This window comes from Myotis myotis, unplaced genomic scaffold (genome assembly GCF_014108235.1).
Source record: "Myotis myotis isolate mMyoMyo1 unplaced genomic scaffold, mMyoMyo1.p scaffold_m19_p_4, whole genome shotgun sequence".
Taxonomy (NCBI): domain Eukaryota; kingdom Metazoa; phylum Chordata; class Mammalia; order Chiroptera; family Vespertilionidae; genus Myotis; species Myotis myotis.
The window spans coordinates 54103273-54131050 of record NW_023416346.1 but is presented as its reverse complement, the minus strand read 5'-3'; the positions used below and the strand labels follow the sequence as shown (position 1 = coordinate 54131050).

The 27778-nt window shown below is 38.4% G+C and overlaps 1 protein-coding gene across 1 annotated transcript in view; it reads left to right on the top strand.

The window, feature by feature from the left end:
• The window catches only part of DNAAF6 (dynein axonemal assembly factor 6), a 66952-nt gene that overhangs the window by 16738 nt on the left and 22436 nt on the right, over positions 1 to 27778 (top strand). The window contains exons 2-5 of the mRNA XM_036305767.1: positions 1772 to 1936; positions 5817 to 5889; positions 8388 to 8493; positions 11169 to 11265. Coding sequence (XP_036161660.1) covers positions 1775 to 1936; positions 5817 to 5889; positions 8388 to 8493; positions 11169 to 11265 — 438 coding nt within the window. The 5' untranslated portion in view covers positions 1772 to 1774. The remainder of the gene's footprint in view (positions 1 to 1771; positions 1937 to 5816; positions 5890 to 8387; positions 8494 to 11168; positions 11266 to 27778) is intronic.

Sequence of the window (27778 nt, the reverse complement as noted above, 5' to 3'; positions counted from 1 at the left end):
TGATCTACTTTCTTTGCCTGAAAGCCAGCTGCCATGGAGAGCGACTCTGTAGGGAGAGTGTCTTCTGACTCTGTAGCTTAGGCATGCACCTCAAATCCCATTCACAACGTGCCCCCATGGTTCAGACATTCTCTCTAACTGTTTGTATGCTTGACACACAATGCTACCAGTCCAGTGGCTATTCCAACAGCCATCCACTTGTTGGGTTAGCTCTGTTGGTCCAGACCAGCTGAGGAAAATGCCTGTGACTGCTGCCTCCAGTTCCCAGCTGCGCTGGGGACATGCCGGCAGAAGGGGGCAGTTTCAGATGACCAGGTCGGCAAGGGGGTACAGTTAAGGGTGACCAGGCCGGCAGAGGGGGGCAGTGATGAATGACCAGGCTGGCAGGGGGGAAATTGGGGGCGACCAGGCTGGCATGGGGGGCTGTTGGGGGTGACCAGGCTGTTGGGGGTACAGTAAGGGGCAACCATGCTGGCAAGGGGGGTGCAGTTAGGGCCTATCAGGCCGGCGGGCGGGGGAGCAGTTGAGGGTGACCAGGTTGGCAGCGGGGAGGCAGTTGGGGACGACCAGGTCGGCAGACAGAAGTGGTTAGGGGAAATCAGGCAGGCAGGCAGGCGAGCAGTTAGGAGCCAGCAGTCCCGGATTGTGAGAGGGATGTCCTGGCAGTCGGACATCCCTCAAGGGGTCCCAGATTGGAGAGGGTGCAGGCTCTGCTGAGCCCCCCCCCCAGTGCATGAATTTCGTGCACCAGGCCTCTAGTCTATAATAATAAAAGCATAATATGCAAATCAACTGAATGACAAAACAGTAGAACGACCGTCCAGACAACCTTCTGGACGACCATGCTATGACACACACTGACTCCAGGACAGCCAAGGCAGGTGTGATGCAATTAGTTGGGTGGCTTAGCCATCACCCCATGATCGCCCAGCAGAGGGAGGCCCAGGCCACTGGCCAGCAGGGTGATCGATTGGGGTGGGGGACCTCCGCAATCACCCCAAAGAAGGAGGCCAAGCCATCCTCTGTGTGGTGATCGATAGCAGAGCCCCGGCCAGTTGGACAGGGCCTCCTTTTGTTGGGCAATCCATTGCAGAGCCCTGCAGATGGATCACCCCAAAGAGGGAGGCCCAGGCTACCCGGCCACTGCCTCTGTAGTGGGTGGGCGGGGCTTCCCTCTGAAGGGTGATCAATCTGGGGCCCCCCCCCCAATAGATCACCCTATAGAGGGAGGCCCAGAGCACCTGGCCAGTGGCCACAGAGAGAGGCCCAGGCCATCCGACTGGCAGTGCTGTGGTTGGCGGGCAGGGCCTCCCTCTGCTGGGTGATCAATCTGGGAGCCCAGTGATCGATCGACCCACAGAGGGAGGCCCAGGCCACTGGCCAGTGACGCTGTCGCAGATGTGTGGGGCTGGCCAGTAATCGCCCTGCAGAGGGAGGCCCAGGCCAGCCAAGCGATTGTACCCCATGCCTGTCACTCACAGAGGGAGGCGACTGGTGGCCGGGGAGGGAAAGGGCAGTGCCGCAAAGATGGCAAGCAATGGCAGAAGCTGGGGTGGGGCCAGCTGCCAGCAGCTGTGGAAGGAGAGCCCTGATAGGCCCTGATCGCCAGCCAGGCCTAGGGACCCTACCCGAGGGGTCCCAGATAGCGATAGGGTACAAACCGGGCTGAGGATCACCCCCACCCTCTGCATGTATTTTCTGCACTGGGCCTCTAGTGTCTTAAATAAAATAGAAAACTAAAATACTTATTTCTGATTATTTTCTTCCTCAGAATATGGACTTGGACAATATGGAACCTGAATATGTAGAAAATATGGAAACGGAAACTATGGAATCCGAAAACATGGAGACTGAAACTATTTCTTCAGTTTCAGCTCTTCAAGCCCTCTCTAAACTACTTTATCCTGAAGAAGAGGATGATTTTGAGTCTGAACAGGTGGTTGTATACTTATAGTTGAATTAGTTTTGTTCACAATATGCTGTGAAACTGTATTTGAACAACTTGTTCCAACCTTGCTGTGGGAGTAAGGCTATGTCATCTGATACATTTGCAGGAAGTTGCAGGGTTGATTATGTATGAGAGTAAAACCTCTAATACATTTCTAGCAAACATAATTACATTTTTTCTAAGCTACCTGAATGCTAAATAGGAAAATTGTTCAGTAACTATGGTAGCAATAGCTACATTTCAAAATGTTTGTCATTTATATTTATGGCCAAAGAATGCTTGACAACCATTACACAGTGTGATAGTTAGGATTTTTAAGCCTAGACAATATTTCTATAAAATAAATAATTTCAACTACACAGTATTAATTATGCCACCCAATTCAGTCCACTTATCCTTTTTCATTTGTCTATAGATGAAAGGAGAACAGAAAATATTTTGAGCCAAATAAGGGGACGAACTAGCTGCAGCCTACTAAAATTGGCCTCTGGGTACATGCTCATATAAAGTGGTGGAATATAATTAGGTAGTTGAATAGAATTTGGGGTCAGTACAGGGTGACCCCAGGGAAGCTCGCAGCAACAAGATGGACTTTATTTTGGATAGGAAATTTCTATGAGCTGACCTTTGGCCACACCACAGTCAATGCTAATATTCCCACTATAATAAAAATACTTTGTGTATTCCCCCTTTTCCTACTCCTTAGATATCAGCAAACCTTGGCAATCAGACTGCCTAAGTCAAACAAAATTTTGGGCAGAAACCTCATACTATTGCAGAACATATCACTTTGCTTTCACTTATTTTAATAAAGTTTTTCATTATTATAATCAGTTTACCATGAGCAACCCATCTCCCATAAAAATGCATATCAATTTGTTCCTTCTAAAATGCTTTTTTGCCATAGTGTGGAAAAACAAGCACAATCTGAAGAGACAGCAAATTTAGTGGATTTAGCTTCCACTCTTCAGGAAGAGCTTAGGTGGAACACAGCAGAATCATATAAGGCATGCAAAGGAGCCAAGATATTTTAGTAAGGGAAAAGTATTGGTTGAGGCCAAAATTAAAGAAAAATAGGGATGTTAATAACACCTTGAATATATGCAATAAATAAGACATAGGAGAAAAAGTTAGGAGCATGTATCAATTAAGTTGAGAAGGCAAGCTCATTTTTTTCTTCCTTAGCTGAAATAGAATAATACATGCTGGGAAAGGTGGGGTTATATCAGGTACAAAAGTATACTAAATATTTTAGAAACATTGCTCTTGCATAAAAGGAAGTGGAACTTGTATTTGGAACAGATTCAGAGATGAGGAATTACCCTGGTAACGAAGACCCCTTTGACGTTTAAGTATGGAGATGTTTATTTAGAGGTGTTTCTTAGGTAAAGGTGAGTGCTTATGAGAATAGAGAAACTAAGACCATTTTACCAAATTGTACAATTTATAGAAGAAAATTACTATCAAAATGTATGAGTCTATATCTGAGTTATAAGCGATTCTGAGATAATCAGTCATTCAGACACCTCAGTACAGATATCAGAGGATATAGAATTGGATTATCAGAACATTGGGAGCATAATTAATATTTTAATGAACTATTAAATTTTGCAGGAGAGAAATGGTTTTTTATTTGTCACATGTATTAATCTTGGGAACTGTGGAATGATTACAAGAGTGATGTGTTTTTGAAAATACACTCTCTAAAAACAGCATTAAACTCTTGCATACACATTGTTTCATTTATACTGTCCCCCACCATGAATTGTGAAGAATCTGGGAGAATGGAAAGAGATTAGGACTGTTGTTTGTTTTTGATTTACAAGGGGACCTTAAAACCTGTGGGAAATATGTTCACTACTCTTAACAAAAATTGTAACAAAAATGTTCTAACTCTCTTACATATTGCAAAGTGGAATGAATTGCAATGATAAAATTGCTCAGATAATTGGACATGGATTCACAGTGAAGGCTGAAATGATATTCTTATAGAAAAGAGTTGCCAGATGGTTTTTAATGTTTTTATTACTCTGATCTATCTTTTCACTTGAAAATTTTATTTTTAATCATTTATTTTCATTAAGTTAATAAACTGAAACTCCCCCTATGTTCTAGTATACTGACTCAATCATCACTCTCCATGGAAAGCATACCAATTTTTGTCAGAAATGTTCAAGTTTTTATTTCTACAGATTTTAATTTTTTCATGGAAGGAGGCACTCAACAAAACAAGCGGTCCTCATGTTCCAAGAAATGCTTTACCCTGATTGACTATTAGTATTCCAGTGATTAATAATTTAAGAAAAGCACTGCAAGTCTATATGACCTTAGTGCTTAAAAAGAAAAAAAAGTACAGAATATTGTCTTTGGATTTTCATATTAAAATGCCTATAGCACTTTAACCACATACTTAGCACTTTTGAAGCACCTTTGGGAAAGGAATAGTCACTGTCTCAGAAACTGTTGACATGTTATAAATTAATTTCTGATGTATAGCTGTTGGAATAATTTAGCATAAAAAGACCCAGGTGAGCTTTTCCACCAGCTTTCAAGGACAGACTTTATTTATCTTGCCCAAATAGCACATTATAACTTTCACACATGTCTTAAATCTTGGGAGATTAGTATGGGGACCTGAGAAAGAAGAGTTAGAGATGCTTGTTTGCCAAGATCCAAGAAGATAATAATTTTTTGACTGCAGTGAATTGGAATGCAGAATCTGACATCAAGAACAATTAGTGAAAAAAAGTGTGTGTGTGTGTGTGTGTGTGTGTGTGTGTGTGTGTAGGGTAGTTTCTTGAAATATCAGAGAACCCCTGAGAGGGACAAATGAAGTGGTTGCCACTATAATGATGGCATAGTATGTGTTATGCTTATTTGAAAAAGGAAAGCTGTTTTTGTACTGCTGCATCAGAGGCAATCCTATTGGAGTATGTATACTTGTGTAGAATATGGCAAAATAAACTTGAACTTGTATGAAGAGTGTAGTGGTTCAGCATATATTTGACCCTATTAATTTGGGATTGCTGTTTAAATTCATTAGTTCAGCATCATGAAGTGGTGGGAGAAAACAGTGTTTCATACACACAGTGGAGAGAAGTAAAAGCTGAAATCAGGACTTTTGAATGAGTCATTTGATGTTTGTATATTTAGACTCTATTTAGTGGTTTGTTTTTATTTCTATAAAACTTTCCCAGCCCTGGTCAGGTTGTTCAGTTGATATGAACATCATCCCATTCACCAAAAGGTTGCGGCGGGTTCGATTCCTGGTTAGGACGTATACCTAGGTTCCGGGTCCCATCCCTGTTCAGGGCCTGCATAGGAGGCAGCCAATTGATACTTCTCTCTCACATTGATGTTTCTCTCTCTCTCTCCCCTCCCCTCCATTCTCTCTTCTTCCCTCCCTTTCTTTCTAAAATCAATAAACACACCCTGTGGTGAGTATTAAAAAAAAACCAAAAAACATTTTCCCGTACTTCTATCCCCCATCTAACTGTGACCAGACACTCAAAATCCAAAAGTGCCGATGCTCTTATAGTAACACTTGGTTTTAACCTTCAGGGAGATGACTGTGGCTCATTCTGCTGTCCCCAGGAATCCATAATCCACTGGGCTGGAACTAGGGATTTAGTCTAATCAAAGATCAATTCTGCCTTAGAGTCTATTAAACCAAATGCTTTTTGAAAGAAAAGGAAAACACATTCAAAATAATACTCTACATCTGGCTCTCTGCTGTATTAATAACTATGGGTAATTAAAATGGAAAGATATATGAAATTTTAGGTGGGAAGCGTATCAATTTAAAGTATTATTGGTCACATATGTTAGACAAGTAGTACTAAAAGTTGGACTTTTTCTTCTCTCATAGACTAATTGTTTATCTGCGATCAGAGCCATGGGTCCTGGGGATATTGGACCACCAAAAACAGAAGTGCATAAAGGTAAGTTATTTAATAAAGTGTGTAGGCCAAAATAATTAGTACAATCTCTTCTTTGGGGACAAAAGTATAGGGAGAGTAATACTAACACTAGCACTTATTAATGATGACCTCAAATAATTATAGAAATGATGAAGAGTCATTGACATATAAAGATGCTGATTATTCTACTGTTGCAAATAAGTTGCTTTTATAGTTATGGAAATTAATTTGCCTTGAATTATTCACATGTTTTGACATATTTCCTGAGATAGAAAACCTCAAAGTAATGTATGGTTAAATAACTCATAACTTAGGATCTAGTTATCAAGATGCTTAGCTTCTTCACCTTCTATCCTGCTATATTCTGGCAATTTCACATAATTCATTCATTATTTTATTCAATAAATATTTATTGAGTATCTATTATGTACCAGGCAGTATGATCATCTCTGAGACTACCATAGAAATCAAAATAGAAAAGATCTTTGACCCCATTAAGCTGATAGTCTTTTGTAAAACAAAAAACTACACAGTTTTATCTTATATTTAAATGTTTATAAATTAAACCCATGAGGTAACTTATACAGTCACAGGTTCAATAAACTGGAATAAATATTGTTGGATATATTCCCAGCATTTTAGACTATATATTTTCACAGAGCTGAACATTTTATACATCTTAAAAACTATAGAAAGCTCTAATTTAGCTGAAACAAAGAAAGCTCTCACCAATTTAGCTAATTGTAAATGATTTTATCTGAAAAAAATTATTTAAAGTAATGGATAAAAATGAGGTCTCAGGGGATGATTTTAAAATTTCAGTTATTTTTGCTCAATGTACTCAAGAGTCTTTTACCTCATTATATATATGAAATTAGGCTTTCAAAGCCCACGCTAGACAGAAGCAGATAATTCAATAAATTAGCAGAATTAAAAACTTGACAATCAGGTGCATTTGGGGAGATGTTTAAAAGGACTCCAAATAACGTTGTGTTCCAAACGTGGCTCTCTATTTCTGCTTTAATAGTTGGGAAAAAACAAACGTACGCTGGGTTTTGTATGCCTGTTTACATTTAAACATTTACAGATATGTAGAAACTCAGGCACACTCTCAGTTTTACTTAAAAATAACTGATAGCAAGTTTCTTTAAAGTCCATGTCTACATGAGGAAAATACTGGATTAGAAATGAACATTTCAAGTTTTTTTAACTGATGGTATATTTTAAAAATTATGTCAAACTTGAATGAAATATGTATCAAAGGGCTTTTATATAGTAAAACACAATGCAAGATAAGACATTTGTATCTAAATCAAAGTGATTGTTTGATTTTTCTTTTATATAAAACTAGAGGCCCTATGCACAAAATTCGTGCAAGGGGCTCGGCCCTTGCAGCCCAGCTTCGTCTGCAAGGTCGTCCAGATGGTCGTTCTGCTGTTTGGTCTAATTAGCATATTAGCTCTTTATTATATAGGATATTTTACATATGATTCTATTTATGTTTTAGGAAAATATATAGTATTTATTTGCATATAATTATATATGCAATGCCATTTTATATATTATATGTTATTAGATGTGTATATAAATGGGTATATATATATCCTATCTAATAAAAAAGTAGTATGCAAATTAACCATCACTCTGCCACTCCATCACAAAGATGGTGGTGCCCATAGCCACAAGATGGCAGCGCCCAGTCCCTTCAGCCCCGCCGCTGAAGTGTCCAGGCCTGTTGGCCAGGCAGGTGGTGGGGAAGGTGGGGGGGGGGGCGAGGGTTGGAGCCAGCAATCGGAGGGGGCAAGGGCAGAGCTGGCGATCTGAGGGCGCTGGGGGTCCCCTGCCCAGGCCAGAGGCCTCAGGCCTGGGCAGGGGTGGAGCCGGTGATCAGAGGGGGCTGGGGGTTCCCTTCCCAGGCCAGAGGCCTTGCCAGAACCCTTAGGCCTGGGCAGGGGCAGACTCAGCTCCAAGGGGAGCAGGGAGCGGGCCTAAGCCATCAGAAGGATATCCCCTGAGGGCTCCCAGAATGTGAGAGGGGGCAGGCTGGGCTGAGGGACCACCCCCCCCCCCAGTGCATGAATTTCATGCACCGGGCCCCTAATATATATATATATATATATATATATATATATATATATATATATATATATAAATAAGAGAGAAGGAAGGGGAAAGAGGCGGGGGAGGAGGGAGGGAGAGACTAGATAGATATAATGCTATCATTCATTATCTCTTGGTAGTTGGATTATAGATTATTTTCTTTTATTTACTTAAATGTCTTTTCCAATTTTTTACAATTACTATTATAATTCTACAATATATCAGTTGCATGTTGATTAAACTATTTAATCATTGTATTAATTTAGGTTTTTTTTTTTAACCAAAAAACAAGCTAGAGATCACAAATAGAAAATGTTTTACTTCAATGATCCCAAACTGAATGTAAAGAAAAGGAGTGATTTTGAGGGGAAAATGGACAACAGCTTCAGCTTTATCTTCCCTTTTTTTTTTTTTTACAGTCATCTCTCAAACCAGTGATGAAACTAGCGAGGCCATCTGGAATCCAGAAGAAGTTCCAGAAGGAGCAGAGCATGCTGACATGTGGGATGTTAGAGAAGTACCAGAGTAAGTCAAATGAAGCCAGGAATGTGTTTAAGGGTTTAAACTAGATGTGTCATCTGATATCATTCTATTTTTGACAAAATTCATAAAGTAACTTCTACCACATAAAAGATAAAACTACAGTGACACACAGAAGGCTTGTGTAATTGGTTATTTTTCCTTCTAAAGTAGAAAAACAAAACACACAATAAAACATAAGACCTTCTTCTTACTTATTATCTAACAAAAAATGAAAAACCCAGTAATTTCCATTATAAATGTATATTTACTGTCCATTACTTATATAATGTGGAATTAAGAAAATAGCCTATTCAATTACAAGCATTCATAAAAACTAAATTATTATACCCTGTTTATATGTGAAAGACCTGCTTTTAGTTACTAGATGTTCCACATTGACTATGACTATAAAACTGTGTCCATTGCTTCAAAAAATCCTGTGCTTCTATCTTCTAAGTCAGTTCTGAAAATAGAATCAGTAGGAGACTGCAGATAATTAACTGGAAAAAAGTACCCAGCTTTTACATAAACAATGTCAAAAATTTGTAAACCTCATAAAAAAAGCAAACACCTTCAGTCTGCATCTTAAGAATGAAGAGAGTAGCCCTAGCCAGTTTGGCTTAGTGGATAGAGCATCTGCCTGCAGACCAAAGGGTCCTAGGTTCAATTCTGGTCAAGGCATGTACCTAAGTTGCTGGCTGCTCTCAGGCCAGGACCCTAGTCAGAGTGCATGCAGGAGGCAACCAGGAGTGCATGTAGGAGGCAACCAATCGATGTGTTTCTCTCACATCGATATTTCTCTCTGTCTTTCCCTCTCTCTTCCACTCTTTCTGAAAATCAATGGAAAAATACCCTTCGGTGAATATTAAAAAAAAAAAAAAAAAAAAATGAAGAGAGTAAATCTCATATTATGTTTATACAGAACACACACATCCATATGAAAGATAAGAATTTAGTCACTCATTTGTTATATTGTCTAATAAATGTCAATCATCAATATATAGCAAGCTCCAAATTAAAGTAAATTCTCACATTCCCTGATGTTTGATGTTCTGTAGAAAGAACATCCATGAAAGCTTTACAGGAATAAGTAAATCATTCAGGATATGAAGAAAATTGCTTTTAAGATTTTTTTAAAAGTATGCATTTTCAATCTTATGCAATTATATTTCAAATGTCCCAATGGGTAAAGAGGAAAATGAGTAAAGAACGTAGACAGGCAGTTCACAAAAGAAGAATGACTAGTAGTTAAATAAAATGTTATAAGGGCCTGATCTAAGTCACTGGCCTCAGGGAAAAGCATTAGGGTCTTTATTTGAGAGATTTTTTAAAGGCAGATTTGATATTTTGGTTAGATATAATGAATGAGAGGAAACTGTAAAAAATGATGCTAAGGTTACTATCTTGGGTGACTGGGTTATGAATAGTGGGACCATTAACTGTAATTGGGAATGTATGTGGAAGGGAAGCAATGAGTGTTTTTGGATGTGTGAACAGTGAGATGCTTTTGAGACAGCTAGGCAAATACATATAGTAAGAAGTTGGAAAACTGCTTCTGGAGATGAGAAGAGCAGCAGCTAGAGCAAGTCTATTTGGGAATCATGGACATATGGGTCAATACTTTTATACTTAGTTTTATTCTGGCCTAATCTTTGTAAATATCTGATAGATGTTATAGTCTATTAAGAAAATAAAATGACTCATATCAAATGGCTACTTATTGCCACTCCTGTTTCAACTCAGAGAAATCCCTTTTTCATTCCTGGGCATCAAAAATTCAATGTAATCTTTTAGTCTTCCTGTCCAGAGATTTACCATTTCTTCATCAGGATAGAATTAAATATAAAAGATCATTTGTAAATGTTTGCTTACTTCATTCCATCTAAAATGATAAGGTACATTATGGCTGGGTGCTTCTATAAAACATCCTACCTCTAAGGGCCCAAGTTTGGGCCCAAGGAAAAATTTGTGAATTGTCATATGTGAGTTGAAATACAGGAAATTTTTTCATTGAACTAAGAATTCTATATGTCTTGATTCTAAACATCATAGTGTAGATGTGTTGACTATATTACCAGTGTTTCTATTGTAGAATTTTAGAGGTGGAAAAGATAGAAATCATTTAATTCAAATCCATCCCTTCTATAAATTGTAAAAATGTAGAAGCAGAGACTCCATGAGTTTGTGACTTTACCAAGGTCACACAGTTAATGACGGAAATGGTATTAAATCTGGATTGTTGAACTCTACTTTATGGCTTACATTTAGCAGAGGAGAGTTTCTGTCTATCCATCAAACTGGGTTATGGGCCCACTATTTTTCTGAGCCTCTGCTTTCCTGGAAAGAACCTTTTTTCTTCTATATTGAATTTTATTAGACTCTTATTAGAAATTCCCTCAATCCATTTTATATGTATAGATCTAAAACAATTAAGCTTCATTTTAGAAAAGAAATATATGTGATATAAATTCTGCTTTACAGTGTTAGGCATTTTTAACTGAATTTCTAGACTTCTATTCCTTTATGTTCTGCTATATGCCTGAAAAACTGTAAGCATTTTATTTAGTCCTTTTATTTTTTTTTTTGTAATGGCATATTCTCATAAGTTTCTAGTTTTCTGCTCTGTGACAGGAAATTTCTCCTTCATTTGAATCTCTATATCAATGCCTTTTTTTCAGGTATGAAATTATATACAAACAGCAGGTGGGAACTGAGGATGTATTCCTAGGACTTACAGAAAAAGACTCTTCAACAGCGTGTTGTGAGGATCTAGTGGTAAGCTTCTCCCCACTTCCCCATTTTCCTTATGATCTTCATAGCTAAATTGACTGCCTTTTGCATACATAACACTGTAGGCAAGGCTGTAAACTCTTTAAAAATAGTGGTTGCTATACTTCAAGTACTAAGGGAGTAATGGGATAGACAGTTTAAATTCAGTAAACATGTCAAAATAAACCTTACACATGTGGATAAGATTTACAAATAAACATAATATAATCATATGACATGATACACTATTTCTAGTTCTATTAAAACTGCCCAACCTGATTGGACTGAATTTCTTTCATCTTTCTTCTATCTCATGTATGCCATCTGATTGGTTAATAATGTCTCATGAGTTGACAGGCAATGAGAATGAAATATTTCCTTTCCTGAATCTGTCTTCTCTCTTATGTCTGTGTTTCTTTTAATGACTAAGCTGGCATTGGGAAATTTAAAAAGGGATTTTTTTCTTAATATTTGTAACTTCTGAATTAAAACTCTAAAAAGACATCTAAAGTGTAACTTGGCTTCTTAATCTGAATGACACTACACCGTATTGGAGAGCATCTTTTGCCAAGCCGCTGTTCTTATGTAATTACAATAACAATGCCAATAGTATGAATTGAAACCACCTTATTTTTGCTTATTTGAGCCTCATAGTGATCTTGTTGAAAAGTCTGTGTATAACCAAGAGTGCAGAATGCAACTCATTTTAACAATATACACTAGTAATTTTGATGCTGAGAATTTATTTTTTGAGAGCTGGGCCTGTGCATTTATCTTTTTTCTCCTTCTCTTACAATACTATATAGTATAGAGTACTGAGGTGCCCATAGGGGATACTTAATATTTTTTTCCTTAACCAAATGATAAATGGAATTTCTCTTTTGCACAAACTTCAGGTTTTCTCTTATTAGCAAGATCAAGTAACAAAGTGTGAATAGTGATTTTAAGTACCTCAGGAGGTTTTTCAAACTTGAATGAATTAAGGTTTCAAGTGATCTTGAAGTAAATAGTCCCCAGGGTTTTTGTTTGTTTGTTTGTTTGTTTGTTTGTTAATTCTCACATGAGGATATTTTTCCCCCATTGATTTTTTTAGAGAGAGTGGAAGGGAGAGGAAGAGACACAGAGAAAGAAACATCGATGTGAGAGAGAAACATTGCTATGAGAGAGATCACATTAATTGGTTGCCACCACCACACACCCTGACCAGGGCAGGAGATGGAGCCTGCAACCAAGGTACTTGCCCTTGACTGGAATCTGTGACCCTTCAGTCCACTGGTCAAAGCTCTTACCACTGAACCAAATTGGCTAAGGCTAGCTCTCAGGGTTTTAGCAGTAATATTCAAATTCTTCTCCTTAAATTAGTATAAAATTATGTTTTTTATTTCTAGTATTAAGGATTGATTTAAACTCTGGAGAAATTCTAGGCCCTAAATAAATAAAACTGTGGGCCTTTTCATTTCTCTCGCATAAATTGCTACGAGTATTAATGATAAAGGTATACTGAATGATGAATCTTGGAAACTAAATCACACCTCAAAATAGGAATATACAATTTATCTAAAACTCAACAAGTATATACAAAAAATACTTGATCCCTCCCTCTAATAAATTTATAATCCACTGGGGAGACATAAATGTCTCATTATTAACAATTAAACTCAATGTTGACAATTATATGTCTACTGGAAGTTAAAGGGTTTGGATAAGGAATAAACACCACTGAATGGCAGCAGCAAATGAAACATTTGTTGGTGCTATGGCACTTTACCACATTATACTAATCCGTTACCCCTTTCTTTTTAATCATATATTAAATCTTTGAAAATTTAGTGACTACTACTACATACCAGGCACTATCCTATGTACTAGGGGTACAGAGATAAATAAGTCAATTCCCCTCAAGGAATTTCCAGTAAAGGAGATGGACACCTAACAAATCATTGCATCAGTACATATTTAGACGCATATATCAGGCACATGATGACATAAAGCACAAAGAGAACAACTCTCTTTAGGTAGATAGGATTTCTGTGGTGGACAACATTCCAAGAAGGATCTTCCAAGCAGAGGTAAGAGCACATGGAATGGTAACCAGGTATGAAATAGCATGGCCTATTTGAGTAAGCAGTGAATATAGAAAAGAAAAAGCCCTTATTTGTAGCTTGAATTTTGAATTTTATTCTGTAGGCATATCAATTATGACATCCACCATCATTGCTTAACCCCACTGGTAAGACTCAGACTAAAGAGGTTATTGATCCCATCTCAAGTATTTCTTGCTCAAATTTATAAGCTTATTATTTCTCTTGATAATATGGCATTTTCTCAAATCTAAGACATCATCAAATTGTAACTGTGCCATTTATTTAATAATAAAGGAAAATAGATATGCTATATTTAATGTATGCATTGATTATGCGATACATCCTAATATCAGAAACATTAAAATGTAGGGAAATTTGCAATTTAGAATTGACTAAATAGGTTACTTGGATCCTGAACCTTATTTATATGTACAAGGAGTGATTTGGGGGTTAAAAATTCACAAGGACCACCCTGTCCTTTACCCTCCCCAAATTCCAAATAAAAAAGTAAGATTTATGAGTCCTATATCAAAGCAATTGTCTTAAACAAAATTCTGCATTAGTAATATGTATGTCTTCAGCAAAGCTTCCATTCTTGCCTTCTAACTCCAATCCAAATAACTCCATTATACAATTTTGCCTGTTGCTCTACTCCCAAGTTTGTAGCTACCAAACTTCCCTTACCTTAATCTATATTTAGGCATTTTATTTTTAAATAAAAATTATATATATTTAAGTGTACAATATGATGATTTGATATACATAGTGAAATGATTACTATAGTCAAGCTAATTAATGTATCATCTCACATAGTTACAATTTGTGTGTGTGTGTGTGTGTGTGTGTGTGTGTGTAGTGAGAGCACCTGAAATCTACTCTATTAGCAAATTTCCAGTATTCAATATAGTACTATTAACTCAGTCCTCACACTGTACATTAATTTTAGAGCTAGAACTAAGCCAGTTTTTGTTTTGCCTTGTTGTTAGCTGCTAACCTTTTTCTTCAAGTAAAATTCAATGAGAAATTCCAACATATAAAACACATAAAAGTATCCCCACCTTGGTTAAAAGGGTACTATTATCCATGAGGCAGCTCTTAGGAGAAAAAAAACTGGGGCTCCTTGGAACACGAAAGATGAGAATCTAACCTTTCTTCCTTATATTACAGTTCATTTGAGAAAATAAAGACAAGCTTACAAGATATCAAACATTCATATAAATTAATGGAAACACAAGCAAGCTAGAGGGCTTTTTCCTCCTAGGTGACATGTCTATGTTTTTCTTTAAACCTTATAAGTAGAATGCCCTTGACTTGTTTTATTTTATTTTATATTTTATTTTATTTTGTCTTCTATACTCTCTATCCCTTTCTACAAGGTTCTGATTAAATGGGTTTGATATTTATCCTTGACTATATATCCTTGCATACATATTCATCATTGTTTGCTATATTTTTAAAAATTCTACAAATACTTATTGAGCACTTACTATCGGCTAGATTCTCAATAGATAGAGTTGAAAAAAATCATTAAGTTTCTACTTCTCTCCAGGAGCTTACTGTCAATAGATCAAGCAGTACATAAGCAGCAGCACAGACCTTCATAAATCCATCCAATAAGGAAACAATGAGATCAAATGAATATAGATTACTTACACAGACAGCATAAGTAAGATCAGCATGGTGTCAGTTCCCGATATTCCATTGCCCCACAGGACAAAATCAAACTAAAGGTGCCTGTGGGTACTCTGTTGCTGAAGAGTTCACTCTAGACTGCAGCTAAGCTGTTTTATAGCCTGCATCTGTACCCAAGGGGAAGGAGATAGAAAGTCCTATGCCTTACTGGAACCAGGGAATAGGGTGACAATCTGCCTTGTGTTAGCCTTCTGCAAGATAGGAAGCCTCCCACAAGGTAGAAAGACAGATAAGAAAAACAGCCTTGAGGCAACTCCTCACAAGACTGCCTATCTTCCCACAGTCTGAGAGGATCACAGGATGTTCTGCCAAGGCCTGGGGCAGACCACAATTGAGCCTTGCCTACATGGCCTATGTAAATAGTGCAAGGTCACCAGAATATCAGAGTGGAGACATTTTTGTACATTTACAGTCTAAGAGTAAAAGGTTTTTTTCCTGATTGTTTTCACTTAATATAATAACAATAGCAAATAATTTATATAATGCTTACTAAGTGCCAGACATTTCTCTAAGAACTTTGTGCATAGTAACTCACTAATCCCCACACCAAAACTCTATGAAATCATTGCTAGTATCCCCATTTTACTAATGAGGTTACAGAAGCACAAAGAAGTAACTTACTGAAGGTCACACATTTGGAATCTGGCAGAACTACAAGTTGAACCCAGACAATTTGAATTTGATAAAAGTATGTGCAAAGTGATGTGAGCACAAAGGAGAGGAAGAGCAAGCTCACTTCATAATACAGATGGCATTTGACCTGGACATTTGAAGGACATAACAATATGTCAGAGTGGAAAAGTTGTCTAAACAGTGAGCAGCATGAGCAAAGGTATAGTTCTGTGAAAGTATATGATGTTTTTTGAGAACTATTTGTTATGTTTTTGGAGCTTTAGAATGCATGGAGTAATCTACACTAATAAAAGAGAAACATGGTAATTGGCGTACGACTGGTACTGTTCCCATTGGCTAATCAGGGCAATATGCAAATTAACTGTCAGCCAAGATGGCGGCTGGCAGCCAGGCAGCTTGAAACTAACATGAGGCTTGCTTGCTTCAGTGACGGAGGACTCCAATGTTCCCCGCCAGCCGCTGCAGGCCTCTGAGCCTGCAGTTTCAAACATTGTAACAAATATAGACACTAAACAAAACCCCAGAAACCAGCTTTCAGCGAGCTGGGATCTCAGAGCTGGAGTTGATACAGAGTTTCGAGAACTGAAACAAACCAGATACCCGCTTTCAGGAGCGGAGGCCTAAGAGCTGGAGCCTCAGAGCTAAAGCTGGCCCAGAATAAAAAGAAAAAAGAAAAAAAGGAGCGGTTGGGAGCTTCAGTCACCTGCCAGCCTGAAAACAGCCCTCAACACCTCACCCAGACTGGCCAGGCACCCCAGTGGGGACCCCCACCCTGAAGGGTGTGTGACCAGCTGCAAACAGCCATCATCCCCTCACCCAGGCTGGCCAGGCACCCCAGTGAGGACCCCCACCCTGATCCAGGACACCCTTCAGGGCAAACCAGCCGGCCCCCACCCGTGCACCAGGCCTCTATTCTATATAGTAAAAGGGTAATATGCCTCCCAGCACTGGGATCAGCGGAGCTGAGAGGCCTCCCGGCACCAGGATCAGTGTGACAGGGGGCAGCGCCCAAACCCCCTGATTGCCCTGCGGCTCTGTGTGTGACAGGGGGCAGGGCCACAACCTCCCTATTTGCCCTGCTCTGTTCGTGACAGGTGAAGGCGCTCCAACCCCCTGATCGGCCCTGCTCTGTGGGTGATAGAGGGCGGCGCCCCAAACCCCTGATCTGCCCTGCTCTGTGTGTGACAGGGAGCGGTGTGCCAACTCCCCTATCGGCCCTACTCTGTGAGTGACAGGGGGGAGCTCCCCAACCCCCTGATGGGCCCTGCTCTGTGCGTGACAGGGGGTGGCGCCACAACCTCCCCATCGACTCTGCCTTGAGTGTGACAGGGGGCGGTGCCCCAACCCCCCAATCAGCCCTGCTCTGAGCCCGACCAGGGCCTGCACCTAGGGATTGGGCCTGCCCTCTGCCACCCGGGAGCAGGCCTAAGCCAGCAGGTCGTTATCTCCTGAGGGGTCCCAGACTGCGAGAGGGCACAGGCTGGGCTGAGGGACCCCCCTTCCCCCCGAGTGCACAAATTTTTGTGCACCGGGCCTCTAGTAAAGTATAAAACAAAATAGGCCACTTAAAGTTAGCTGTCAAAGCCCTTGAATATCATACCATGTGCTGTGAACTGAACTGTGCCCCTCCCCGACCATTCACTAACCTCTGGTGTGATAGTATTCAGAAATAGAGTCTTTGGGAGGTAATTAGGTTTAGATAAGGTCACAAGAGTGGAGCTTTCATCATTGTATCAGTGCCTTTATAGGAAGAGACACTAGAGAGCTTGCTCTGCTTACTATCTCTCCCTGTCTCATGAGCACACAGTGAGAGGTGGCTGTCTACATGCCAGGGAGAGAGCTCTCACCAGAAACCACCATGCTGGCATATCTGGCATGCTCAGACTTCCAGTCTATAGTATTTTGTTATGGTAACCTGAGCATACTAAGACACCATGAAATTTGGACTTTATCTTGTGGGCATTAGAATTACTAAATGTTTTAAGGGAGACAATTTGAATAATTAGATGCACATTTCCGAATAACTCTAGTGGCAGATTATGATTAAGAATTTGGTGATTATTGTGGGAGATGAGTGTGAGTTTGGAAGACTGATGGTAGGAAAACCAGTTGATAGACAATTGCAATAGTTCAGGTGAGAGAAGTAAGAGAAGTAAGACTGTGGCAATGGGAATAGAAAAGAATGGCTTCAGTGGAAATTTTGGAGCTAGTATTGATATGATTTAGAAAGTGGTGAAATGTGATTTGTAAATGAGAAACAGGAGTTAGATTTCTAGCTTTAGTGACTAGGTGAATGGTGATGACATTAATTAACATATGGGAATGATAAAGTGTTTTATCTTTGGGTGGCAATCTTAAAGATGGTTTTTATTTCTTTTAGCTCATCTGAATTTTCCACATATTTTACAATTACCATCAATTTCTTTTGAAATGAGAGTAAACAAAGGGTGTTTTTGTTCGTGTTCTGGAGATCAGTTATGCAATGCAAAAGAAATAAGACAAAGTTCTAGGAGAAAATATTAAGCTTGAGTTATATTGAGTTTCAACTGCCTGTAGGAAATCTTGTTGGAAGTATGTAGTAGTCTGTTCATATTATAAATCTATGAGGAATCAAGACTGGACATATTGACTTTCAGAGTATGTGTTTGCTCTCTCCATAGGTTGGAATATATCCACAGAGTGATGGCTTTGCTTTGGGCTTGGAATGAAGTATAACTGATTTTAGGTAGCATATGTATGCTTGGAGAGGAGGAGTTGTTGATAGGGATACTAGGGAACTTTCAGAAATGGGACTGACTTGAAACAGAATATGTGGCCTTTGGGAAGGGGTCAACAATCAGAGATAGACTTCAAACAGAGGCATTGTAAATTCTCACTGTTTGAGAATGGCCAGTTCCAGGCCAGGAATTAAAAACCAAGGGAATTGAATAAATGAAGTGAGGTTGGGATTGTGACATGGCTTTAGAGATACAATAGGGGAAGCAAAAAAACTGTCACAGAAACAAGTTAGAGAAACAAAGAATGGGAACCTGCCTACCTCTGAGAAACAGGGTTGCCAGTTGGAGATTGTGGGGAAAGGAACTTTAGATATCAAAGATATTTAAGGAGATAGCCTGGCTTCCCCATAGGACTATTTTTTGACAGGAAAGGGGATGGGTGCAATGGGGAAGTAGGTCAGTGGATTCCCATTTTTATCCATGGGTACTGAACATCAGACTATCTCTAAAATAAAAAAAAATGAATGGGGCTAGGGTTATTGATATTCTGACAAATGACCATTGTTTGTTCTAGGAGAGGGGAAAAGCTGCCTGCAGATAGCTTGATACTCTTTTTAGCTTCAATGGATACATGATATTTTGGTGCTTCTACTTTAATTGATTAGGGGACACTTTGATGTAACCTAAGAAATAAGACATTAAGCGATGTGGTTTTGTTTTTTATTGTTATTGTTGTTGTTTTTGTTTTGTTGGGTGTTTTTTTTTTTTTTTCATCATCACCTCCTCACTGGGATATGATCCTTACTCCATCTCTAAATCTCACTAAGACTAAGGTGAGAGTCAAGATGGGTTAGAAGTCTGTCACCATTTGCCAGACACAATCAAGAGTCACATGTTTATCGCACATATTTATCTCAGAAAGGGCTATCAACCATTCTGAGCAAAGTGTCAGCCTATCCTCTGAGAACTCACTTGCTTCTTGAATGATATTCTCATCAAATTCTGGTTAAAGCAGTCATATTCATTTACTTTTAATGAATAGAGTTGGCATCTTGATAATAGAATGGATTTTCTTTCCTAAAGAATGAACACCTTTTTGGAGGTTTTTTGATACTGAATTTTGGGTTGTGTGTTAAGGAACTATCTATTCTGATTTTATTAAGAGTCATAAGCAAGAATGGATGATGAATTTGATCAAATGCCTTCTTTTTAATTTATTTTATCTTTATGTTGAAAGTATTACAGATGGCCCCTTTTTTGCCCATTGAACCCCTATAGCCCACGCCCCCCCTCCCCCCAGATCAAACGCCTTCTCAACATTTGTGGAGATCATATGATTATTTAGTTTTGATATATTGGTAAGTTATATTACATTTCTTAATATTAAAGAATCCTTGCATTTACCCATTTATTTGTTTACTCAACAAATATTTATTGGGTGCCTACAACATGGCAGGTATTGTTCTAAGCACTGAAGATACTGTAGTAAACAAAAGACAAGGATTACTGCCCTCACAGAGCATAAACTCTAGTGGGAGAGATAAATGAACAAAATAAATGCATAAATTTTATTGTACATTGGAAGGTGATAAATGCTATAAAGAGGAAAAGAGCCAGGGGAATTAAAAAGGAGTACTAGGGTTGGTAGTGGTAGCAGTTTTAAATAGTGTGGTCAGGGACGGTCTCACTGAGAAGACAATATTTGTGCAAAGACTTGAAGAAGATAAAGAAATAAGGCTAAGATGTTGGAAAGGTTATCTAAGTGGATATTTAAATCCTGGAGATTTAAGACAGAAGTTGATGTTAAAAATATCAATGAAGAACAAAATTATTAGAAAAATTAGGGTAAGCGTGTGACCTAGGAATTGTAGATAACTGCACAAGGAAGGTGATTGATGATATGGTGTGAAGATGTGAGATTTATTTTAAAAAGCTGGAGGAAAGGGTCACACCCAGTGATATAAAGGGAATGGGAGGAAAAAAACAGGCACCAATTGAGAAGACTATAAGGGAAACAGTGTCACAAAAGGAGATCTGGATTTCATTTAGACTAAGAAGTTGAAGAGAATATTCAAGGAAGTCTTTTTTTTTTTAAATATATTTTATTGATTTTTTACAGAGAGGAAGGGAGAGAGATAGTTAGAAACATCGATGAGAGAGAAACATCGATCAGCTGCCTCCTGCACACCTCCCACTGGGGATGTGCCCGCAACCCAGGTACATGCCCTTGACCAGAATCGAACCTGGGACCTTTCAGTCCGCAGGCCGACGCTCTATCCACTGAGCCAAACCGGTTCCGGCTCAAGGAAGTCTTATGAGATAAGGGATAATGTACCATATGTTCCAGAGTACCTAGTCCAAGGGGTAGGAAATGGAAACAGAATAGGAGATATGAAGATCCAGATGGTAATTATTAGGTGGTAAGGAGGGATATGGGAATCTGAGGCTTCTTGTGTTTATTGATAAACAGAGGTAAAAATATAACTTTAGTTCTGGTAGTCTCAAGACAGTTAGTGGTGATGAGGTTGTGAGCGCTTGAGAGTGAACTTCCTAGAGTCATTAAATTAAATAAGAATGTCTGCCAAATTGTCAGCCCTAACCCTTCTGTATTCCTTAAGCTTCACTTAAATTTCAGTAAATAGCATAGACTGGCCAAGTTACATATAAGATACTAGTAGCCCGGTGCACAAAATTGGTGCACATTAAAAGGGAATTAATTGCCCTAACCGGTTTGGCTCAGTGGATAGAGCATAGGCCTGCAGACTCACAGGTCCCAGGTTCGATTCCGGTCTAGTGCATGTACCTTGGTTGCGGGCAAATCACCAGTGGGGAGTGTGCAGGAGGCAGCTGATCGATGTTTCTCTCTCATCGATGTTTCTAACTCTCTATCCTTCTCCCTTCCTCTCTGTAAAAATATAATAAAATATATTTCTTAAAAAAGGGAATTAATTAGCAGAGATATTTTAATATTGCTATTTGCCCTTTCTCTATAATAGAAGTGTGAGAGATGAAAGGAAATTAGTAAAATGTATATAAAATATATAAATTTATTAATAAACAGTAACAAAAGAATGTAACAACAGAGGCATAATATAAAAATGACAAAAACATGACATGAAAACAACAAAAACATGATATAAAAACAACAGTGATGCAAACAATGACTGATAAAGTGATTAAACTTATTCTAATATCTCCCTGTACACCACATTAAGAGTGAAAACACTTTCAGAGTGCTTGACTAATTTCCCTGTGATGAAGTACTTAGAACTTTAACTGTAACATCACATGCTCTTCAAACTCTAGAGAAAGCAACATATAACTGACCATGTGCAGAAATGGGTTCAGGTAGGAATATGCCTATTTTGTCTACAGTTTGTCCTTGTGATTTATTAACAGTCATCACAAATGCTGGCATCACGGGAAACCGTCGTCAAATCAATTTAAATGGGAGGCCAGTGTCAGATGGGGAAAAATTAATTCTTGGAATCAGAACAGCCTCTCCCTCTGCAGATCCTGTTAATACTTCAGCTTCGATAATGTTAGGTCGCAATCTTTTAATAATAAACCTGGTACCATTCCAAAGACCCCATTTACTATTGAGATTTCTCAATAGCATGATGATTGCACCCACTTTCAATTTTATTTTATGACACGGCATTACCGAAGGAGTAATACTATTAAGAAATTTGATGGGAAATTTTCCTTTTCAGCATCATCTGTGGAATCAATGGCATCATCACTCAAATATGTGTGAAAATTTCCATCGAGTATATCCAAATTTTCTTCATTTAATTTTTGAACATGCTCATTTTTTGAACAAAGAATTGCACATTTAGATATATTTTTAATATTATCTATAGCAGTGGTTCTCAACCTTGGCTGCACATTAGAATCACCTGGGAATCTTTTTAAAATCCTGATTCCTGGGCCTCATCCTCCGGAAATTGTTTCTTTGTTATGAGGTGGGGCCACAACATTACTAACAAAGAAACAGAATTAAAACTTCATTGTGGGGAGCGGCTACAGTGTTTTGGTCAGGTTTAAGCCTTGGACTGATGAGAGGGCACAGTCCTCTCATTGCCATGTGCAAGTCCCAGCTTGGAGGGCAGGGCCCTCCCAGCACAATTATAGCCAACAGCTGTAGTTGTAAGCTTGAACCTATGGTCTGAACACATGGCCCCACGTGCCTGAGTGATGTAGGCTTGATAGAGTTCAGATGCATGTAGTTGAGTAGGATTGAAACCCAGGAGAATGTTGTAAACATCTTGGTCACTTACTTTGCCTCATAGCATCTGCTATAAAATAAAGGCATGGCTGTGGGCATGGTTGCTGTCTCTCAGAAAAGCAGCGTCCCACCAAGACCCGGCTTTCATTCTCTTGTCTGTCTTTTCTAAGCCTTTCAGCCGCCCCCACTCAGGTTCACCCTTGGCTGTGCTGGTGTGGCACACTTTATAAAGATAATGCCTCCATGCTCCCAGGGCGGGTTCCTGCCTCAAACCCCGCCCTTACAAGAAACAGCTCTGGGAAACAGCTCGGGGGAGGGCGCAGCCATTGCCAAGACAACCCCTGCAGGACTGACTTCCTTCTGCTTGGTCATGGTGGTTCTGGACGTGATGAGCACCACTCAGGGTTTTTATAAAAGTAGATGTTTAATTTATTCTTCTCTCCTGGTAGTCAGGAAGTGACAGTTCAAGAGGAAACCTAGAATTGATGACCTCTTCAGAACACTTGCTATTTGACCTTATCATTTCAATTTTTACATACATTATAATATGATCATAGACACTTATCTGAGGAACTGGGGAACCTGTATTAATCACTTTTAGATTACAGGAATATGATATCTTCAGGAAACATTCTGTCATATAAATCTATCATAAAAAATAAGACAAGAAAGAGAGAATTTGAAATTCAAAATGATAATCCCACATTAATGACCACCCCTCTCGAAGGCTTTGGTATATTAAGCCAGCTCTGTTATAACACATAGAGGAGAATAAATGAAGGCCCATGAAAACAACTTGTAAGCAATTTGACTTACCTTTACCTATCTCTAGGAAAGCCCCAAAGTGAAAGAGATAGAGAGAGAGAGATAGAGAGAGAGAGAGAGAGAGAGAGAGAGAGACTGAGTAGTTTTGACTGAAGATAAACTGAAAATGGGGAAAAGGGACCTCACAAGCCTTAAATTAGTAGACTTTTTTTCCTGTCACTTGTTATTCACAAGGCCAGAAGACAGAGGTTTGAACTAGTTAGTGATGGATACTGTGGTAGCCTGCCTACAAGATGGGCCTCAAAGCTTCTAAACTCCTGCCCTAGCCAGTTTGGCTCAGTGGATGGAGTGTCGGCCTGCGGACTTAAGGGTCGTGGGTTGGAAACTGGTCAATGGGCATGCTGTGTCTCTCTCACATCGATGTTTCTCTCTCTGTGTCTCTCCCATTCCTTCCCACTCTCTCTAAAAATCAATGGAAAATGTCCTCTGGTGAAGATTAACAACAACAAAGAAGATTCTCAACTCCTGATTCTTCCCTTTGTGTAGTCCCTTTCACATCAAATGGGGCTTCCCTTTATAATCAATGTGATGTTACAGAAATAAAAGTATATAATTTATGAGCCTATGTTTAAAAAGGCATTGCTTCTGCTTTGCTTTTTTTGTATCATTCACTCTGGGGAGAAAACAGTTTTTGTGTCATAAGGACATTCAAGCAGCCCTAAGTCTTGTGGAGAAGTCCAGGTGGTGAATAACAGGCCTCCTACCAACAGCCATGTGAGTAAGCTATTTTGGATGCAGAACCTCTAGCCCTAATGAAGCTTCCAAATGTCTATAGCAGTAGCCAATATCTTGACTACAACCTCATGATAGAACATGTCAGAAATACCTAGCTATGACATTCCCAAATTCCTAACCCATGGAGAGTGTGAGACAATAAATGTTTACTGATGTTTTGAGTCATAAATTGGGTATGAGGGTGGAATTTGTGTTGATTATGTAACAATAAATAATGAACAATAAATAACTTATAGGTGACAGAACTAGAATTAAAAACCAAGTTTGACTCCAAATGTTGAGCTCCAAAAAGGTTGAAAGTTTCCCAAAGAAAATTTTACCAGTTTTTTCTTAGCTTACCTACTAAAATAAATTATTCTTTGAAATAAATTCAATTTATATCCTATCTAAAGAGAGAAACATTAATACCTTTACCAATTGCTGGTCAGTGACATACTGTATTTACTAATGTTGAAAAAGTTTAGTCATGGGTATAATCAGAAGTCAATAAATAATCATGTCTATTTTTAAGGTGTTCATTAAAAATATCTCTAAAGTAGTCTGATTCAAGTTTCAAGAGGGGTTTTTCTATTAAGATTTTTCATTCTTATGAGATATTAACATGTACCATTCCACTTAATTTGTTCCTTCTCCTGTCCTGCATCTGAAGCCATTTTAGTGTACATTTTTTATTTCTTTAAGAGGAAAAATTAGTTGTTTCTGACTAACCCTTTACTAGAGTTGAAATGATTTCAAGAACCACTTTGAAGCTCTACCCAAAAGCTGAATGTAAATTTCACAGAAGTCATAATATTTTCCTCCTTCAAATGTCATTTCAACCTGAGCAAATAATATTTTCCCTTGAAAAATCTAAACATTTCATAATAAAGAAACAGATATTTGTATCTCTTGTTCCAGAGGACATGAGTCATCCTGCAACTAAAGAGCATCTCAACTTGACTATCAGATCTGAATGTTATTGCAATAAAAATGTGTCTTTGTCCAATAGAATACTCATTTATTTTGAGGTAGAGCTCCTATATTTACTTCTTTGAGAAATGTTTCATTTCTCTCAATTAAAGCATATCTAATTATAAAGATTTGAATTTTCAAAATATAAAGTAAAGGTGATTCTTTGTTTAATAAAAATATTAACCATAGAGGAGATATATATATATATATATATATATATATATATATATATATATATTCAGATGCTTTTTCTTTTTTAAAAAAATATATATTTTATTCATTTTTTTTACAGAGAGGAAGGGAGAGGGATAGAGAGTTAGAAACATCCATGAGAGAGAAACATCGATCAGCTGCCTCCTGCACACCCCCTACTGGGGATGTGCCCGCAACCAAGGTACATGCACTTGACCGGAATCAAACCTGAGACCCTTGAATCTGCAGGCTGATGCTCTATCCACCGAGCCAAACCGGCTAGGGCTCAAATGCTTTTTCTGCATCTATCGGTATGATTATGTGATTTTATTCTTCATTTTGATTATATGATGTATCACATTTATTGATTTGTGGATATTGTACCACTTTGCATCACCAAAATAAATCCCACTTGATCATGGTATATGATCTTTTCAATGTATCACTGGATTCATTTTGCTAATATTTTGTTGAGGATTTTAGCATCTATTAGAATGTTCATCAGGATATTGGCCTATAATCTTCTTTCTTTGTAGTGTCTTTATCTGATTTGGGAATTAGGATAATGCTAACCTTATAAAAGGAGCTTGAAAGTCTTACCTCCTCTTGAATTTTTTGGAATAGTTTGAGAAGGAAAGGTGTTAGTTCTTTGAATGTTTGGTAAAATTCACCTGTTAAGCCATTCTGTCCAGGACTTTTGTTTGCTGAGAGCTTTTTTATTACTGCTTTGATTTTATTAGTTGTAATAGGTCTATTTAGATTTTCTAATTCTTCCTGATTCAATTTTGGAAGATTGTATGTTTCTAGGAATTTATCCATTTTGTTCATATTGTTTAATTTGTTGGCATATAGTTGTTTGTAATATTTTTTTACATTTCCTTGTATTTCTTTTGAGTCAGTTGTTACTTCTCCTCTTTCATGTCTGCTATTATTATTTTGGTTTTCTCTCTTTTTCTTGATATGTCTGGTTAAAGGTTTGTCAATCATGTTTACCTTTAAAAATAACCATCTCTTGGTTTCATTGATCTTTTGTATTGTTTTTTTAGACTCTGTTTTATTTATTTCTGCTATGATCTTTATTATTTCATTTCTTCTACTATCCTTGGGCTTTGTTTATTGTTCTTTTTCTAGTTCCTTTAAGTGTAAATTTAGATTGTTTGAGATTTTTCTTGTTTCTTTCTTTTTCTTTTTCTGAGCTGGCCTGGCCAACAGCTGAATTTTATTTTCCACAGATTTTCCCTCCACAGGGATTGAGCCTTGAGAGTTGGGTTTAAGTTCTTTTTTAAAAAAATAATTTATTTATTAAGTTATTACATAGGTGTCCTTATCCCCACGTTATCTCCTACCCCCCCAATCATGCCCTCACCCCCCCCCTTTTGCCTGTGTCCATTGGTTAGGCCTATATGCTTGCATATAAGTTCTTTGGTTGATCTCTCCCCTTTACCCCCACCCTCCCCTACCTTCCCTCTGAGGTTTGACGGTCTGGTCGATGCTTCTCTGTCTCTGGATCTGTTTTTGTTAATCAGTTTATGTTGTTCATTATATTCTATAAATGAGTGAGATCATGTGGCATTTATCTTTCTCTGACTGGCTTATTTCACTTAGCATATGCCCTCCAGTTCCATCCTTGCTGTTGCAAATGGTAAGAACTCCTTTTTTACTGCAGCGTAGTATTCCATTGTGTAGATGCACCACAGTTTTTCAATCCACTCATCTACTGATGGGCACTTAGGCTGTTTCCATATCTTAGCTGTTGTAAATTGTGCTGCTATGAACATAAGGGTGCATATATCCTTTCTGATAGGTGTTTCTAGTTTCTTGGGATATATTCTTAGGAGTGGTATCACAGGGTCAAATGGGAGTTCCATTTTTAGTTTTTTGAGGAAACTTCATACTGTTCTCCACAGTGGCTGCACCAGTCTGCATTCCCACCAGCAGTGCACAGGTGTTCCTTTTTCTCCACATCCTCTCCAGCACTTGTCGTTTGTTGATTTGTTGATGATAGCCAATCTGACATGCGTGAAATGGTACCTCATTGTCGCTTTGAGTTGCATCTCTCGGGTGATTAGTGACTTTGAGCATGTTTTCATATGTCTTTTGGCCTTCCTTATGTCTTCTTTCGAAAAGTATCTATTTAGGTCCCTTGCCCATTTTTTGATTGGGTTGTTTATCTTCCTTTTGTTAAATTGTATGAGCTCCCTGTAAATGTTGGAGATTAAACCCTTATCGGTAATAACATTTGCAAATATGTTCTCCCATGCAGTGGGCTTTCTTGTTGTTTTGTTGATGGTTTCCTTTGCTGTGCAAAAGCTTTTTATTTTGATGTAGTCCCATTTGTTTATTTTCTCTTTAGTTTCCATTGCCCTAGAAGCAGTATCAGTGAAGAAATTGCTTCGGCATATGTCTGAGATTTTGCTGCCTGTGGATTCCTCTAGTATTTTTATGGTTTACCATCTTATGTT